This window comes from Salvelinus sp. IW2-2015, unplaced genomic scaffold (assembly GCF_002910315.2).
Source record: "Salvelinus sp. IW2-2015 unplaced genomic scaffold, ASM291031v2 Un_scaffold1824, whole genome shotgun sequence".
In the NCBI taxonomy this organism is placed as follows: domain Eukaryota; kingdom Metazoa; phylum Chordata; class Actinopteri; order Salmoniformes; family Salmonidae; genus Salvelinus; species Salvelinus sp. IW2-2015.
In genome coordinates, this window is record NW_019943195.1 from 107,285 (window position 1) to 119,901 (window position 12,617).

Below are 12,617 nucleotides of genomic sequence, written 5' to 3' on the forward strand. Positions count from 1 at the left end.
GTGTACCTGTAGACAGCGGTATGTGTGGTAGTCGTTGAGGTTATATTTATGTTGTACCTGTAGACAGCGGTACGTGTGGGGTAGTCGTTGAGGTTATATTATGTTGTACCTGTAGACGGGCGGTATGTGTGGTAGTCGTTGAAGTTTATATTATGTTTGTACCTGTAAACAGCGTATGTGTGGTAGTCGTTGAGGTTATATTATGTTGTACCTGTAGACGGGATCGTGTGGTAGTCGTTGAGGTATATTATGTTGTTGACCTGTAGATGGCGGTATGTGTGGTAGTCGTTGAGGTTATATTATGTTGTACCTGTAGACGGCGGCACGTGTGGTAGTCGTTGAGGTTATATCATGTTGTGCCTGTAGATGGCGGTATGTGTGGTAGTCGTTGAGGTTATATTATGTTGTACCTGTAGACGGCGGCACGTGTGGTAGTCGTTGAGGTTATATCATGTTGTGCTGTAGACGGCGGTACGTGTGGTAGTCGTTGAGGTTTATTATGTTGTACCTGTAGACGGCGGTATGTGTGGTAGTCGTTGAGGTTATTTATGTTGTACCTGTAGACGGCGGTACGTGTGGTAGTCGTTGAGGTTATATTATGTTGTACCTGTAGACAGCGGTACGTGTGGTAGTCGTTGAGGTTATTCATGTTGTACCTGTAGATGGCGGTACGTGTGGTAGTCGTTGAGGTTATATTATGTTGTACCTGTAGACAGCGGTACGTGTGGTAGTCGTTGAGGTATATTATGTGTGTACCTGTAGACAGCGTATGTGTGGTAGTCGTTGAGGTTATATTATGTTGTACCTGTAGACAGCGGTATGTGTGGTAGTCGTTGAGGTTATATTATGTTGTACTATCATGTTGTACCTGTAGACAGCGTATGTGTGGTAGTCATTGAGGTTATATTATGTTGTACTATCATGTTGTACCTGTAGACAGCGTATGTGTGGTAGTCGTTGAGGTTATATCATGTTGTACCGTAGACGGCGGTACGTGTGGTAGTCGTTGAGGTTATATCATGTTGTACTATCATGTTGTACCTGTAGACAGCGTATGTTGTGGTAGTCATTGAGGTTATATTATGTTGTACCTGTAGACAGTGGTAAGTGAGGTAGTCGTTGAGGTTATATTATGTTGTACCTGTAGACGGCGGTATGTGTGGTAGTCGTTGAGGTTATATTATGTTGTAGCTGTAGACGGCGGTATGTGTGGTAGTCGTTGAGGTTATATCATGTTGTACCTGTAGACAGCGGTATGTGTGGTAGTCGTTGAGTTATATCATGTTGTACCTGTAGACGCGTATGTGTGGTAGTCGTTGAGGTTATATCATGTTGTACCTGTAGACGGCGGTAGGTGTGGTAGTCGTTGAGGTTATATTATGTTGTACCTGTAGACGGCGGTACGTGTGGTAGTCGTTGAGGTTATATCATGTTGTACCTGTTAGACGGCAGTAGTGTGGTAGTGGTGGTTGGTGTTGTGTGTCGGGGGTTTGGTATGTTGTACCTGTAGACAGCGTATGTGTGGTAGTCGTTGAGGTTGGCAATCCTCTCGTCCAGTTTTTGTGTGCGTTGACTCTTCTCTATGCTGAGGTTGAACAGGTCTATGTAGGCATCCAGACTGAACTGGTACATGGGGTCGATACGGCCCATATCGTTTAATACAAAGAACAGGATAGAGGCCCGCTGGGCACAAGGACGGTACGCCTAGAGGGGAGGACGCGGATATATGGCTTTCATGAAAACAGACATTTATTTTGACATGGTCAGTAACACTTAACTTAGAATGGTGATGATGTAGCGGTTATAAAGCAAATATACCTGACATGAAGATACATAACGTTCTGTTATGCCTACAGTCATTTATACAACTTTAAGGACCTTTATGCAGTGTAAGACCATTTCTGCTCTGTCATCACTCTTTCCGTCCTGCTCCCTCCACCTCTCTATTCTCCCTTTCTCCCTCCCGACCCCCTCTTTCCCTCCTCACCCCCATTCTCCCTCCTTACCCTCTCCCGCCCGCCTCACCCCCTCCTTCCCTCTCTCTCTCCCTCCCTCTCTCCTACCTCCCTCCCTCCTCACCTCTCTGGCCGTGTCGATCTTGATCTCAGTCAGTTCGCTGGTCTCCAGTTGTTCTGAGACCTCTGTGGCCGTCACTTTAGATGTCTGCAGGGTGTTCACCAGCTGAACATCATCCAGGAGAGAACCCGTTGCCTCGTTCAACAGCCTGCAATACATACACGTATTATTTACAAATACTTTTTCTAGCACAGTGATTGTTACCAGCACTTTTCTGAAGAAGGCTTTAATTGGGAAGATCATTCTACTGTATATGGTTGTTTCATATTGTAAATAGTTCTGAATAAAGTAATTAAAATAACGAAAATAATAAAATGACTAGAACATGACTAAAATGTAATGTGGAAATTGTAGCTAGGGCATTAACAGACAGTTGGGTCAGTCTAATACAGTAGTGTAGTATCACTATTTACTATTAGTGTAGTATGTAGTAGTGTAGTACACACTTAGAAAAAAAGGTGCTATCTAGAACCAAAAGGTTTTTTTCAGCTGTCCCATACGAGAACTCTTTGAAGAACCACTTTTGGTTCCAGGTAGAACCCTTTTGCTTCCAGGTAGAACCTTTCCACAGAGGGTTCTACATGGAACCCCAAAAAGTTCTACCTGGAACCAAAAGGGGTTATCCTATGGGGACAGCCGCAGAACCCTTATGGAACCCATTTTTCAAAGAGTGTATGATGTAGTGTAGTATGTAGTAGTGTAGTATGTAGTATTGTATTACGTGTAGAAGTGTAGTGTGTATAGTAGTGTACTATGTAGTAGTGTATTACGTATAGTAGTGTAGTGTGTATAGTAGTGTAGTATGCACTAGTGTAGTATGCACTAGTGTAGTATGTACTAGTGTAGTATGTATAGTAGTGTAGTGTGTATAGTAGTGTAGTATGTAGTAGTGTAGTATGTAGTAGTGTAGTACATATTGTAGTGTAGTGTGTATAGTATTGTAGTACGTAGTAGTGCATTACGTATAGTAGTGTAGTGTGTATAGTAGTGTAGTATGTAGTAGTGTATTACATATAGTAGTGTAGTGTGTATAGTAGTGTAGTATGTATATTAGTGTAGTATGTAGTAGTGTATTACGTATAGTAGTGTAGTGTGTATAGTAGTGTAGTATGCACTAGTGTAGTATGCATTAGTGTAGTATGCACTAGTGTAGTATGTACTAGTGTAGTATGTATAGTAGTGTAGTGTGTATAGTAGTGTAGTATGTAGTAGTGTAGTACATATTGTAGTGTAGTGTGTATAGTATTGTAGTACGTAGTAGTGCATTACATATAGTAGTGTAGTGTGTATAGTAGTGTAGTATGTAGTAGTGTATTACATATAGTAGTGTAGTGTGTATAGTAGTGTAGTATGTATATTAGTGTAGTATGTTTAGTAGTGTAGTATGTATAATGTTTAGTATGTTATTAGGTGTAGTATGTTAGTAGTGTAGTATGTATATTATTGTTAGTATGTTAGTAGTGTAGTTGTATAGTAGTGTAGTATGTATAGTATGTAGTGTGTATAGTAATGTGGTATGTAGTAGTGTAGTGTGTATAGTAATGTTTAATGTAGTATGATGTGTGTATAGTAGTGTAGTATGTAGTAGTGTAGTGTGTATAGTAGTGTAGTATGTAGTAGTGTAGTATGTATAGTAGTATGTATAGTAGTATGTATAGTAGTGTAGTATGTATAGTAGTGTAGTATGGGGTGGCAGTTGGCCTAGCGGTTAAGAGCGTTGGGCTTGTAACCGAAAGGTCGCTGGTACGAATCCACGAGCCGACTATGTGAAAAATCTGTCGATGTGCCCTTGAGCAAGGCACTTAACTCTAATTGCTCCTGTAAGTCGCTCTGGATAAGAGCGTCTGCTAAATGACTCAAATGTACCTGAGGATCTCGTCCTCCAGCTCCTGTAGTTTCCTCTTGCCAGAGGCGATGTTGATGACTAGAGAGTCCTTCTGCTCCTCTAACTCTGGACGCTCCTTCCTCACCACGATCCCTAGGAGCTGGGCCTCCAGGCCCTGGCATATATACACAAGGTTCAAAATATACACACGCGATGTGGACATGTCGAAACACACTCATCTGCATACACAGATTACGCATACAAATGCAAAGATTACACACACACAAACACATGTACCGACCTGCTCCTTGACAGCAAAATTGACGATGGTGGTCTTGGTGGAGATCTCGGGGGTGTAGTGAGGGTTGGACAGCTTGGTGGTGATGTAGAATCTGAACTCTGGGCTGTACTCCACCTCTTTATCACCTAACTTCAACAGGAGCCTTCCACCGACGTGTGTGAGAGACTTGTTGAGGATGGGGGCCAGCGAGGGATCCAGTTCCTCCTGGACGTTCTGCAGCAGAACCGGGAACCAAACTAAACAGCATTCTTCAAGATACGAAGGAAGTCTAGCATCTGAAGGTCTATCACTTTCAGACCCTGAGAGAGAGGGAGAAAGCGAGAGAAAGAAAGAGAAAGAGGGAGAGACCAAGACAAATAAACAAACAAAACAAAAGCAAAGCAAATACTAGTGATGGAACGCATGAAAGCAAAATGAGCGATGAGAAAGAGAGAGAAGAGAGCCCAGTGAATGAGACAAGAAAAAGCAAACAGTGAAAAGTGAAAAACGACCACACAAAAAAGCCTTGTCAGACAGAGGAGTAGACATTGTTTCACGCCTGTAGCGCTGAGCGATCAGTGCTTTTTGAGGTTGGTTCGGTTATAAAAAAAAGAATCACTATTTCTATGTATCCCCTCTTGATCCTGCATTCTTCTTTCCCTTACGAAGCAGGCGTAAAAGAAACACAGACTGGACAAGCAATCACGCAATGGATTATGGAGGTTGTAGTTAATTATCACATTTCCGACGCTAAACTATGTAGAACATTGGCCTGTTGGAAACTACAACATCACACAGTTCGGGCATGTTTGTCACGAATCCCGCCGAAAATGGTGCCTCTTCCTGTTCGGGCGGCGCTCGGCGGTCGTCGTCACCGGCCTACTAGCTGCCATCGATTCTCTTCTTTTTGTTTCTGTTAGTTTGGGCTGATTGGGTGCACCTGTTTTGAGTTTAGTTTTGTGGGTAGGCTATTTAAGGGCAGTAGGCCCGCTGGCTTTTGTGGGGCTGTTTTTGCTGTATTTGGTGTTTGGATTTTTATGTGATTCTATATTTCCGGACAGTTTAGTCCTGTGTGTTTGGACTGGTATTTTCATGCGCCGTGTGTTTGGGAGAATCTTTTCCCTGTCTCTACAGGAAAAAATCCCACGTTCTTGAATACCTGCTCTCTGGCACTTGACTCCTCCCACCAGTACTCCTAGCAGCTCTGACAGAAGCCCGACCACCAATGGAGTCAGCAGAAGCAGCGACCACCCCTCTCCCAACTATGGAGGAGCGCGTCCATCAATCATACAGCTGTCCTCCATCGAATCGGGTCAGCGATGGACCAGATGATGGAGAGGATGGGCCGATGGAGAGGGTGTCTCCCGACGCCCCCTTCAGCTCCCCTGCAGACGACACAACCCACTCCTCCAGTGTCATCGGCGGGCCAGCACATTGCGTCTCACCCCCGAGGAGTACAGATGGAGCAGCGGCGTGATGCCAGGGATTTCTGCTCCAGCTTGAGCTCTACTGGCTACCGGTGCGTCGCTCCTCGGTGGAGAGTGTAAGCCTCCCTGTCTGTTTGGTTGGCCGGTGGGCCAACGAGTCTGGAGCATCCAGACTCGGCTCGGACCACTACCGGAGTCACCCGCCGGTTTCGGAGCGGTGTTCGACACCCACGGAGGCCGAGCGGCGGTGAGCGTCTGTTCCACCTCAGACAGGAGACGAGGAGAGCCAGGATTTAGCTTTAGAGTTCCGGACCTTGGCTGCTGGTGCGGGGTGGAATGACAGGGCCTAATAGACCATTACCGTTGCAGCCTCCGGGAGGACGTCCGCCGGGAGCTAGCTTTCGGGAAACCAACTACTCCCTCGATGAACTGATAGACATGTCGATCGACTAGAAAATGCTAGCTGCCCGCGGGCGTTCAGAGGGTCCTGTCAATTCCACCTCCCAGCCCTCCGCTCCCACTCCGATGGAGTTGGGCAGGAGCTGCATCTAGGGGACCGGAGGGAGGTGGTCCTCTTGCACCTATGTGCCGGAGAGACACACTTCGACCGGTGCTGGAGGAGTCCATCTGGGAGTCGGATGCAAGGCGGAATATCCTCGCCAACCAAGGTGAGTAGGCAACAGACTCACCCAGAGCTCCCTGTTGGTCCAGTTTTTGGTTATTTTTTCCCCTGCGTTTTTCCCCTCTCTCAGCATAAGCGCTAGTCGACTCAGGCGCAGCTGGGAGTTTTATGGATTGCGGACTCGCCCGTAAGTTGGGTATTCGCGCTGGTGCAAATAGACCACCTTTCCCCGTGCACACCTTAGATAGCCGACCGTTAGGGTCAGGGTGTCAGGGAGGCCACGATTCCGCTGGACATGGTAACACAGGGGGATCATAGGGAGCAGATCAGTTTTTACCTTATTGATTCACCTGGGTTTCCAGTGGTGTTGGGGTTCCCTGGCTAGCCATTCACAATCCCCTCATTCCTGGAGACAGGGAGCCTCTTCAGGGTGGTCAGATGAGTGTTCAGTAGGTGTGTGGATTTCCATCGTGCCACGTCGGTGGAGATCCAGACCAGGTTTCCACTGTGCGCATTCCCCCAGAATATGCCGATTTGGCTATCGCTTTTAGTAAGAAAAAAGCGACCAAATTACCACCTCATCGACGGTGGGATTGCTGATAAACCTCCAGGAGAACGCTGCACTTCCCAGGAGTCACGTGTCCCATTTCACAGGAGAGACGTGTGCTATGGAGACATATGTCACGGAACTCTGAGAAAAGGGTTCATTCGCCCTCCATGTCACCCGTCTCCTCGAGTTTCTTTTTTGTGAGAAAAAAGGAGGGAGGACTGCGTCCGTGCATTGATTATCGAGGTCTAAATTCAATCACAGTGGGATTTAGTTATCCGCTACCTCTCATCGCTACGGCGATGAATCATTCCACGGACGCGTTTTTCACAAAACTGGACCTCAGGAGCGCGTATAATCTGGTGCGTATTCGGGGAGGAGACGAGTGGAAAACAGCGTTTACCAACATCAGGCCACTATGTACTCGTCATGCCGTATGGGTTGAAGAATGCTAGCCGTCTCCAATCCTTTGTAGATGAGATTCTCAGGGACTTGCAGGCAGGGTGTGTAGTATATATTGATGACATCTTGATCTATTCTGCCACACGCGCCGCGCATGTTCCCTGGTGCGCAGGTGCTTGGGCGACTGCTGGAGCATGACCTATACGTCAAGGCTGAGAAATGTGTTTCTCCAAACCAGCCGTTTCCTTCCTTGGGTTATCGCATTTCCACCTCGGGGTGTGATGGAGTGTGACCGCGTTTAACGCCGTGCGTAATTGGCCGACTCGACCACGGGTAAAGGAGGTGCAGCGGTTTTTAGGGTTTGCCAATTACTACCGGAGTTTATCCGGGTTTTGGGCGCCCATTACCTCACTGCTGAAGGGGGCCGGTGCGTCTACGGTGGTCGGCCGAGCAGATGGAGCCTTCAACCAGTTGAAGGCACGGTTTACTAGGCTCCCGTGTTGGCGCATCGGACCCTTCGTTAGCGTTCATAGTGGAGGTGGATGCGTCTGAGGCTGGTGTTGGAGCCGTGCTATCACAGCGCTCGGCCACGCCACGAGAAGCTCCGTCCCTGTGCTTTCTTTTCTAAGAAGTTGGTCCGGCGGAGCGGAACTATGATGTGGGGACCGGGAGTTACTAGCTATGGTAAAAGCCCTGAAGTGTGGAAGACACTGGCTTGAGGCTAAATACCCTTTCCTCATCTGGACTGACCACCGAATCTGGAGTATATCCGAGCGGCGAAGAGACTGAATCCGCGTCAGCTAGGTGGCCATGTTCTTTACACGCTTTAGATTTAACGATTCTTATCGACCAGGTTCCCTCAACACTAGGGCCGACGCGCTGTCTCGTCTCTATGACACGGATGACACCGGCCCATCGATCCGACTCCCATCCTTCCAGCCTCTTGTCTGTGGCCCCGTGTATGGGAGGTGGACGCGGACATCGAGCGGGCGTTGAGGGAGAACCTGCGCCGTCCAGTGGTCCGACTGGCTTAGGACGTCGCTTGGTGTCGTGATCGATTGATTCGGTGGGCTCACACACTACCTTCTTCGGGTCATCCGGGATTGAGAGGACAGTGCGGGGTCTAGGGGAAATACTGGTGCCCACCTTGGCTAAAGGACGTGAGACTCTATGTCTCCTCCTGCTCGGTATGCGCAAGAGTAAGGCTCCTAGGGCACCTGCCGAGAGGAAAGTTACAACCCCTCCCGGTTCCCACAACGCCATGGTCTCATCTATCGGTAATTTTTGACTATCTTCCCCGTCTCAGGGGAACACTACCGTTCTGGTTCGTTGGGATCGGTTTTCAAGTCCTGTCGTCTCCTTCCATTGCCTGTCTCCCTACGGCCACTACAGACTGCGAGGCTCTATTTACCACGTCTTCCGGCACTACGGGGTGCCGGAGACATCGTATCTGATCGAGGTCCCCATTCACGTCCCGGGTTGGAGGCGTTTATGGAGCGTCTGGGGGTCTCGGTCAGCCTTACCTCTGGGTATCACCCCGAAGTAATGGGCAGGTGGAAAGAGTAACCAGAAGTGGGTAGGTTTCTGAGGTCTATTGCCAGGAACGCCAGGAGAATGGGCGAGGTACGTCCCGTGGGCAGAATTGCCCAGAACTCACTCCGCCACTCCTCAACTAACAATGTCGCCATTTGAATGCTACTGGGGTACCAGCCCAGGACCGAAACTCCTGCGGTGGAGGAGTGGTACAGCGCTCTAGGAGACCTGGGCAGTCCAGGACCCTCAGCAGGCAGTGACGGCAGAAGAAGACGCTGACGCCACCGCAGTGAGGCTCCTGTGTTGCACCAGGGGACAGGTCTGGCTCTCGACCGAAACCTGCCCCTACCGCCTGCCTGCCGGAAGCTGGGCCGCAGTGTGGGGCCATTTAAAGTCCTAGGAGGAATAAACGAGGTGTGTTATAGATTGCAACTCCCTTCTTACTATCGCATTAACCCCTCGTTTCATGTGTCTCTCCTCAGGCCGGTGGTAGCTGGTCCCCTTCAGGAAGGTGAGTACCGAGGTCCTCCGCCCCCTCTGGACATCGAGGGTCCCCGCTACACAGTACGAGCTTTCGACTCGAGACGCGGGTGAGGGCCTGCAGTACCTCGTTGACTGGGAGGGTACGGTCCGGAGAGGTGCTGGGTACCGGGAGGGACATTTTAGATCCTTCCCTCTTGGTTAGAGTTTCCACCGCCGCCACCAGGATTGTCCTGCGCCTCGCCCTCCGGCGTCCTCGAGCCGGTCGCGCGCTCGGAAGCCGCGCGTCAGAGGGGGTACTGTCACGAATCCCGCCGAAGATGGTGCCTCTTCCTGTTCGGCGGCGCTCGGCGGTCGTCGTCACCGGCCTACTAGCTGCCATCGATTCTCTTCTTTTTGTTTCTTGTTAGTTTGGCTGATTTGGGTGCACCTGTTTTGAGTTTAGTTTTGTGGTAGCTATTTAAGGGCAGTGAGGCCGCTGGCTTTTTGCGGGCTTGTTTCTCTGTTATTGGTGTTGATTTTTATGTGGATCTCTATATTTCCGGACAGTTAGTCCGTGTGTTTGGACTGGTTATTTTCATGCGCCGTGTGTTGGGATGATCGTTTTCCCTGTCTACGAGAAATAAATCCAACGATCTTTGAATACCTTGCTCTCCTGCCGCTGTGACTCCTCACCCAGTACTTCTAGCAGCTCTGACCATGGTTCTGATTTATCTCTAGAGGAAACTGCAGCGCCACGTACGGCATTGAGCCTCACAGAAGAAAACTCGAATTAAAAATAATTGACCCACTCGATCAATTAGTGTTTTAAAAAACAAAAAAATCTGTGACATTTTGATTAATGGCTCAGCACTACACGTCTGTACCGTTGCCCATTGTCCCCAAATGTAGTGTTTTTGGATGTACTTATGTAGGAAGAAGCATTGGAAGTAGAGTGGTGCTGATGAGACTAGGCTAAAAGCAGCTGGAGAGGAAAAGTGAAAGGTCTGAGAGAGGGAGAGAAAGAAACAAAGGAGAGGAGGGAGGGAGGGGAGGGAGGGAAGGGAGGGAGGGAGGGAGGAGGAGGGACGGGAGGGAGGGAGGGAGGAGGGGAGGGAGGGAGGGAGGGAGGGAGGGAGGGAGGGACTGGACATACATCTACCGTGGTCAAAAGTTTGGAGTCACTAAGAAGTCCTTGTTTTTGAAAGAAAAGCATATTTTTTGTTCTTTAAATAACTAACAAATTTGATCAGAAATACAGTGTAAAATTGTTAAGTTGTAAATGACTATTGTGCTGGGAAACAAGAGATTTTTGTATGGAATATCTACAATAGGCGTACAGAGGCCCATTTCAGCACCATCACTTCACCCTGTGTTCCATCTGGAACGTTCTTGTTAGCTAATCCAAGTTTATCATTTAAAAGGCTAATGTATAACTCGTCAGTCCCTATTCTTGTTCTGGAAATGAAGCGCTATCCAATGCGAGAAAGTTGCCAAGAACTGAAGATGCTCGTACAACTGCTGTGTACTACTCCCTTCACAGAACAAGCTGCAAACTGGCTTAACCAGATAGAAAGGAGAAGTGGGAGGCCCCAGTGCAACAACTGAGCAAAGGAGAAAGATACATTAGAGTGTTTTTAGTTTGAGAAACAGACCTCCTCAACAAGTCCTCACCTGGCAAAGCTTAATTAAATAGTACCTGCAAAACACCATCTCAACGTCAACCAGGAAAGAAGCGACTCCGGGATGCTGGCCTTCAGCAGAATTGCAAAGAAAAAATCATTCGCAAGAAAAAAGCCATATCTCCACACTGGCCAATAAAAATAAAAGATTAAGACGGGCAAGAACAACAGACACTGGACAGAAAGAACTTCTGCCAAGAAGGCCAAGCATCCCGGAGGTCGCCTCTTCATCTGTTGACGTTGAGGACTGGTGTTTTTGCGGGTAACTATTTAATGTTCTTGGTCAAGCAAGTTCGCCTGGCTGTGTCCACCCGGCTAAATGGCCAAATAAGCGCAGGAAATGTGTTTGAATTCCCTGCCCTATGTCTATTCGATCAGAAATTGGGACTTATACTGATGGGTGAGATGTTTGTGGCTTATATAAGCATTGGTTTTTAGCCTTCAGTTTTAGCCGCCACTCACCCCTAGAGTGAGAGGTTAATTGTTATTTAATATTTATTTTATATGCGGGGCATCTATAGATGACGAGTTTAGTTCAAGCTGTATTCTAGAACCCCTAAGGTTTGTGTGTTATAGTCAATGAGTGCTGTCGTTTTGGGGAAGTCACTCAGTAACGGGACGGGAGGGGGGGAGGGGGTCTGTGTTTTTTATCTTCACGTTTATTAATACAAGGGTGGCCAATGCCGAAGCTCCCGCACCGCAAGGGACGTTTTTTCTTCTGGGTTTTGTATGACAGCAACAATTTGCTCTAAAATAAGAAATGCCACATAGTGACCGAGCACAGAGTAGACCTGGTGGAATAAAGATAGTCAGCTGGAACTGTAAATGGCTTAGGGCATGTCGTGAAACGAGCTAAGGTTTTTTCTCATCTTAAATCACTGGGCGTTGACATAGTGCTTCTTCAAGAAACTCATATTAAACGCTCCGCTCAGGCCAAGCTACGAGTCGGCTGGATCGGTCAGATATACCAGTCTAACTTTGATGCAAAAGCGAGAGGGGTAGCAATCCTGATAAGGAAAAACAAGTYTTATTGTTGGAGGTGACTTTAACTGTACGTTAGATCCTCTTTTAGATAAACAACTATCAAGGTCACTTCAACAATCAAATGCCAGTGCCTGTCTAAATACATTGTTGACAAACCTTAACATTGTCGATATTTGGAGACTGACGCACCCAACAGATAGGGATTATTCTTTCTTTTCATCAGTTCATAAATCATATTCCAGAATTGACKATTTTTTTTAGACTCCAAACTAATTTCAGCAGCTGCGTCGGTTACCTATCACCCCGTTCTAATTACGGACCACTCTCCTCTGTCCATGGTGCTGAAACTCTACAATATGTCGACAGGTCGGCGACCGTGGCGCTTAGACGCATACCTGGTGAAAGATGAGGCTTTTTGTCAGTATTTGAAMAAGCAGATTGCCTTTTTCCTCGGAGCTAACTGCACGGGGGATGTTGACGACTCCACCCTTTGGGAATCTCTGAAGGCAGTGATTAGAGGTTACAGTATTTCTTATACATCAGAGAGGAAGAAACGCACCAATACTGCGCTGAGAGAAATTGAAAGAGAGTTAGGGGAACAGGAGAACGTTTTTAGGACGAATTTCTCGAATACAGGCCTTGAGAAGATCAAAGTTGAAATATGAATACAATACCATCTTTTCGAAACGGGTGGGCTCTTTACTTGCTAGAACGCAACAAAGTTATTTTGAACTGGGTGACAAACCACATAAATTATTAGCAAGACAGCTAAGGCATGTA

The 12,617-nt window shown here is 47.5% G+C and overlaps 1 protein-coding gene across 1 annotated transcript in view; it reads right to left on the minus strand.

The window, feature by feature from the left end:
* The window catches only part of LOC139024731 (dynein axonemal heavy chain 2-like), a 95,435-nt gene that overhangs the window by 23,419 nt on the left and 59,399 nt on the right, over positions 1-12,617 (minus strand). Inside the window, 5 exon segments of the mRNA XM_070439650.1 lie at positions 1,505-1,704; positions 2,080-2,224; positions 3,943-4,076; positions 4,203-4,432; positions 4,435-4,501. Of these exon segments, the coding sequence (XP_070295751.1) occupies positions 1,505-1,704; positions 2,080-2,224; positions 3,943-4,076; positions 4,203-4,432; positions 4,435-4,501 (776 nt within the window).